Here is a 6,110-nt window from a genome sequence, read left to right as displayed (position 1 = left end):
CCTGTAACACATGCCAGGAGGCAAACACATCCTTGCCAGTTGGATAAGCCTACCCTCAGCCCGGCCCTTCACACTCTTGGCCTGCTCGAAGGCGGTTTACAACTGCCACCGCGAGGAGGTCGTGTGAGGACTTGCCAAACTATGTCCCACGTGACAATACTGAAAAAAAATATTCACCGCCTTTTTGTTAGCCACTGTATGCGAGGGGATTCACAGGTCACAAATTTGTATCGCGTGCCAGAAGTGCAAGATCAATAGGCACGTTCGAAAAGAAATAGATGTGTTCCCTCGGTCAACCAAGCGTTTTCACACCATCCATCTGGACATCATCGGCCTTTAGCGAGATTCGCACCGATTCAAGTATTGCCTCACAATCATCGACAGGTTTACGTGGTGACCTGAAGCAATACCTCTGTCTGATATTACGGCGTAATCATGTGCCGAGACCCTTTGTCGAAAATGAATTTCGCGCTTTGGTGTTCCAGCCGCCACCATCACGGACCAGGGAATGCAATTCGAATCTACTCATTTCGCGGAGTTAGGAAAGCTCCTTGGCTTTTAACGGCATAGGACTACCGCATAGCATCCACCGTCCAATGGTATGCTGAAACGTTGGCACCGTACGCTGAAGGCCGCTCTAGTGACCCGCGACGATCCGTCGCGGTCGCGTTCCTTGCTTTCCGTCCTCCTCGGTCTCCGCGCAACCCAGCGAGAGCAGCTCGCGGACAGCCCAGCGGAGCTGGTTTACGGGGAGAATCTACGCCTCCCTGCCGATCCTGTTCTGGACATTAGAACAGGGTTGAACGACTCGGCAATGCTCGTGTGCTTAAGGACGCGATTTCGAAAATGCGGCGGACTCTACCGCCCACACACGCAACACTGGAAATCAACACCCCCAGGGGCCTCGTCTGTTTCATTATCCTACAAACAATGATCGTTTCATATGGATACGCTTGTCGGTCCGAGAGTCAAGCTGTATTGTAAGTTTCAGGGTAACTTTTTGTGTCACGCTCCCATATTTAGTGATCACCATACTTACCATTTCTTTTTGGAAACTGCACTAGGTTCACACGAATTTATAAATGAGGGATGATTTTTGCTTCAATGTGTCTTTCATTGGTGCTTTATTTTGGAAATCTTAAGAGTTAAGAAAGGCCGATTCTGGACCCCATCAAGTTTTCTGATGATCTCGCGGGCACAAATATCACTATCAAAGGCAATTTAATAAAACTGGATTGGATGCAACCATCATCGATAAATTCGTCCCTCCGTGACAAAGTTTTAAGTGTTTAGAAAGTGGCTCATTCCAAAATACATGTATCTAATCTGTGACGGTTAATATTCTCTCTGACTTATGTGTTTCTAGTCAACAATTTTGCAGGCTCGATTTCCAACCATATTGTGCATATTTAGAAAGATTATTCACATCAATATATTACCGAATGCCCTTTTATTCCAGTATTGTTAACGAAGTTGTCTTGCCAATGTTAGCATTGAATATGAAAGTTTTAAAATCTGCAATAAACACTCAAAAATTATCAAATAGATTGACAATTCGATCGAACTTACCGACATAAAAGTAGCCAAAGTGACCGGAATAATTTTTCCAGCCAGCACTACGCAGCTTTTTTGGATCATCTGCATAAAAATTATTGCGGTTTTTTTGAATTTTTGTGACTGGTCAGGAAAATTTGATGAAAATATCGATGTTACGAATTGGTCGGTTAGAACCATGAATTTATTTGAGTAGTAGCAGGCTGGAAGTATCTGAAGGGTTGAGTCCAGAAAGTAGAATAAAACCAGCAAAAATTCGGTAAAGGTTAGGTCATAAATTATTGTGTGCAGCGCCTCCAGGGTCAACACTAGAGCTGTACTCGCAAATTGCACGAAAATCGCGTAACCCGTAGTTCCTTGTAAGATCTCGAATACACTGAAATTTGGCAGAACTAATAAGTAAGGAGAAAACACAGTTTCAAAATAACTTACTTCATGACAATTCGATGATCCTCAATGCAATTCACAAGTTCGTTATAATTTTCTTCTTGGGACTTTTTCGGATCCCAGCCAATATTTTCCACACGCTCCATAATTATCTTTAGATGAGTATGCAGCGTAATAAAGTACAAGGGTCCGCTAAAGTCATTAGTCAAGTTTTGAATCGCGGACATCAGGATGCACCAGAATTGAAACGAAAAAGATGCCCAGTATACCCAGGCAGGATCATGGAAATTGTACGGCACCCAAACATCAAAAAGCAATAGCTGACGATTTGACACCGCAGCGTTTAGACCCGCACTTATCACTATAGATACGTACAGGATACTCATTACCGTAGTTAACCGTTTGCAGAAGAAAACCGACTTTTTTATGTCATCAACATGTTTAGCGGTTGAGATTCTCGCGTCCAAACTTCGAAAATAGTCTTAAATTCCGAGGATTTTTTCATGCAATTTCAGAATTGTAAAGTATCTGAATGCACCAGCGATGAGAGCTACATTCATTGGTAAATTGTGAAGCACCTGCTTTAAGCTTTCAACAAACAATAATTGGAAGTTGAAAGAAAAGAGGGTTAAGAAATTTACAATCAAAATATGAGAGGCGACATGCACTGTCTGCAGAAAATTATACTTTAAGGTCGGATAACACCCATGAACTTTCCAGAAAAACCATAAATAATCCAAGGACTCTGCGCTCTCTACATCCTTTCCAGGAATAATTCTAGCCATTCTATCTAACGATGTTTATGCCTCCTTTATTGAGTTCAACTACAGTAACTGACTGGCGATTTGTGACTAACTTTGAAGCAAAAATGATGGGATTATACCCGGCGCTTGGCTTGACATACCCTGGGAAATTTCAGTCAGGTTTTCATTGGAATATGAATAATTTCTAGATTTTTCCCACGCAGTAGTGGTGCTACGATAAATTACGATTAGAGCGCAAGTGAAAGTAATAATTACGGTTTCCGGGTGTGTAAAAAATCATCGGATAATCAAAGGGTTTAATGGGAATTGAAACCTGCTTCTGGACTATTTTTAAATGACCTGGATAATAAGAGACTATACATATATGTAATTACATACAATGTGTGTAACGCAATTACGAACTACCCAATTATAAATGAAAGAAAAGCGTGAAACCCAAGAAAGTCTTAATGGTCATTTGACATTCTCAAATAGATGCAAAGCAAATCAAAAAATCAAAAATTACGGACGGTTTCGTCCAGGGCAGAGGCAACTCATCAGACGCTGCCTCACCTCTACCCTATGGTGCTATGCTCCAAACTAGGGATCCATGGACTAGAAAACGTGGGAGTAAGTTGCTCCTCATCTAGTCCGGTCTTTCCATCAAGTGGATGTGGACTTAGGATCCCGCATATCCTAAATAACTACCTAGCTTTAGCCTTAGTCTAGCTTAGACTAAAGCAACTGGCGTTTTAGTCCAATATAATTCGCAACCTTGTCGTATTTTTGCGATGATAAAAGGGAGCGTTTTTCCACCTGTTGGCACTTTCGGTCACGCTGTTCCCAGGGCGTTTTTTCATCTACGATATTCTCGTGTGACAACCGCGCCCCGGCTTCAATTTCTGCCTCCGCTCTGTGAGCGGCGAACTGTTAAAAACAACATGCTTCGCATGTTGGGCAATATGGAGCCGTCACACCTGGAGCGATAAAGGTATGCACGGTATTCCCTGTGTCCGCTTAGGAATTGAGTTGCTACTGGGGACCATGCCTGCTTCATCTGACGGTTGTACGGTAAGCGCACGACATTCGCAATGCATTCAATCGATATATGGCTGCGATTTCCTTTTTGCTTCAGGCTTTAGTGCCGATGATCAGACTGGAGCTGCATAAACCATGATGGAGCTGACAACTCTCTAGATAAGTAAAACTATTAAAAGGAAAAGTTTCCAGTTTAACTTTAGATAAGGAGACGACGGCTTTGCCTAGGATCACCTGCATTTGATAATATTCTTATCGTCAATGTAACAACCTGGGAAACCTCGGTTGCTAAATTGGCTTGAATTGTAGCCCTTAATCAATCATGACTCCTACGTATTTGAGCGTTGGTTGCGAATGTATTATGTGTTCGCCAATTTTGATCTTTATCAAAGTCTGCTTTCTACGCTTGGTGATCAAAACTACTTCGGTTTTATGCTCTGCGAGGAGGTGGAAATCTCCAAAAGACACTGGTGTAGACACGCCAGCGTATGAGATTCTTACCCACTAAAACTACCCCGACTTCCCCAAGCCCCGTGGAACCACCATAAGGTATTACATCACAGGAAGGAATCAGCTCACTTTAGCTTGGCCAACTTTCGTCTCTACGCAGCGTACGTACGAGTTTTTCTAATCTCCTCTGCCTTTCGTAGTTTGCTCTGGATAGGTGTGACCATGGAGTTGATGGCATCCAAGTCTTCCTGACATGCGAACATCCTTCGCACTAGATTTTCTGGTGCGAGCACCTCTCCTCTAGGTTCTTCCTTTCTTCTACAAATCTTGAAGAATTGAAGAATAAGTGCCTGGCTGCAGTTTGGACAATCGGGTGCGGTATCAAGTTTAAACCTGAACAGATACTGACGATATCCTCCATGCCTCGTGAAAAACTAGGTGAGATTATAATTACTCTCAGCGTGCCAATCTTTTATGGCTGGGATGAGCCTGTGTGTCCACCGACCCTTTCCCGAGCGTTCCTAATGCTCTACCTGCGTTCTTCGTCTGGTCTCCTCATTCAGAGCTTTAGCAGACCAGTTTGACATCTTTTCCGGTTTCGGGATTGTCTTCTGCTCGGCAGACCCCCTTTTCTGAAAGGTGTTGAGATTGGCCAGAATTATATTTAATTGTGCAAAAGCGTCTAATAGACTTTGGCCCCTTTCATTTGTCGCTCTTCTATCCCACTCACGAGCCCAAGCATTGAAGTCATCAACAGTCACCTTTGGACTACGACCCCTTGCCCCGAGAACAGGACTGTCAAGAATTTCCTCGAATTCAGACCGTGTCAGACTTGGTGGAGCATAACAACTGTACCCATACACCCCGTTTATTTTTGCCCACGCAAAGCCACTGGCTTTCTGACTCCTAGTACATTGTATGGTTTGTCGACCGAATGTCCATATCGCCGCTCCACCAGTCGAATCTGTAACTCATACACCACCGTGGCAGCTTCTATAGGGTTCGCTAATGGGGGCAGTTTCCACCACGGATTCATAGGTGGTTTGCTCGAGTAAATTGATTGAGGTTTGCTTGAATAAACCTCACTTTTTCATTGAAGTCAGTGCCTTTCAAAATTCTGGGCAATATGCCGGTAATCCCATTCCTTCCTTCATTCGTACAATAAGCATTTGGGGACCCTACTGCACTCTTTGGCAATATGTCCTTTCTCCCCACATCTTCTACATCGATCGGACCGATCAATGTCGGTGATACATCCTTTCGCGAAATAACCGAACGCGAGGCGTTTGAAACACCTCTTTAGAGAAATCTGCTCTCTGAGATGGCAAACAAGCCATCCAATTCGCACTTTCCCGGCCGCCAATAACTTCTGCGCTGCGCTGTACCATCAAGACAATGCAAATTTCTCCTTTGGATGTCACTTCATCGAGATCCTTGCACTGGTATATAGACTTCATGTTTCTGGGCTCGTACTGTGGCATTCTCCCCAAGTGAGTTCTTAACTTAAGTTTGAAAATCATCAGTTTTTCCCAAGGTGGATTTTTTCAGCTCAAAATATGAGGTCCTCCTTCTGGGTCCTTCGAATCTTGCTGACATTTCCGCCAAGATCTTTTAGGTCGGGGTCAGCTTTGACCTTTTTCGATATCTCCGCGTAGAACAAATTTCCCTTGCTGGAAATCACAATTGTTTCTGGGCGAATTCGCACTTTTGCCTTTTTCTTCGTCTTTTTAGTAACTACCTTGGTCCATCCATCGTTTTCATCCGCACTTGGGGGACCTGCTTTTAGTTCCGTTCTTCGGAACTATTTGTGTGGCCTTTTTCGTCTTAGGGATCTGCTGATTCCCCAGAGGATCCATATCTTTTTCCCGCATTCTCTTGTTTGGTGCCAAGTTGACTGCAATTCGATTAAGTGTCAGTTGGGTCGACTGCGACACCGTT

At 43.7% G+C, this 6,110-nt stretch overlaps 1 protein-coding gene across 1 annotated transcript; it reads right to left on the bottom strand.

Moving 5' to 3' along the window:
* Positions 1-1,111: 1,111 nt before the first annotated feature.
* LOC119655322 (odorant receptor 33a-like) lies at positions 1,112-2,763 on the bottom strand. The gene is made up of 3 exons (XM_038061161.1): positions 1,987-2,763; positions 1,570-1,930; positions 1,112-1,515 (listed from the first exon to the last, which is right to left on the bottom strand). Exons 1-3 carry the CDS (start codon positions 2,325-2,327, stop codon positions 1,465-1,467), a joined length of 753 nt encoding a protein of 250 aa, XP_037917089.1. The 5' UTR covers positions 2,328-2,763; the 3' UTR covers positions 1,112-1,464.
* Positions 2,764-6,110: the final 3,347 nt, after the last annotated feature.

This window comes from Hermetia illucens, chromosome 4 (genome assembly GCF_905115235.1).
Source record: "Hermetia illucens chromosome 4, iHerIll2.2.curated.20191125, whole genome shotgun sequence".
Taxonomy (NCBI): Eukaryota; Metazoa; Arthropoda; class Insecta; order Diptera; family Stratiomyidae; genus Hermetia; species Hermetia illucens.
This window is presented reverse-complemented; position numbering and strand designations above follow the sequence as displayed.

Coding starts and splice junctions, on each gene's coding strand:
- LOC119655322 (XM_038061161.1), bottom strand. CDS start 2,327: ATGAGTATCCTGTACGTATCTATAGTGATAAGTGCGGGTCTAAACGCT. Junction 1,931..1,986: donor GATCATCGAATTGTCATGAA/GTAAGTTATTTT, acceptor GCCAAATTTCAG/TGTATTCGAGATCTTACAAG. Junction 1,516..1,569: donor CTTTGGCTACTTTTATGTCG/GTAAGTTCGATC, acceptor TGTTTATTGCAG/ATTTTAAAACTTTCATATTC.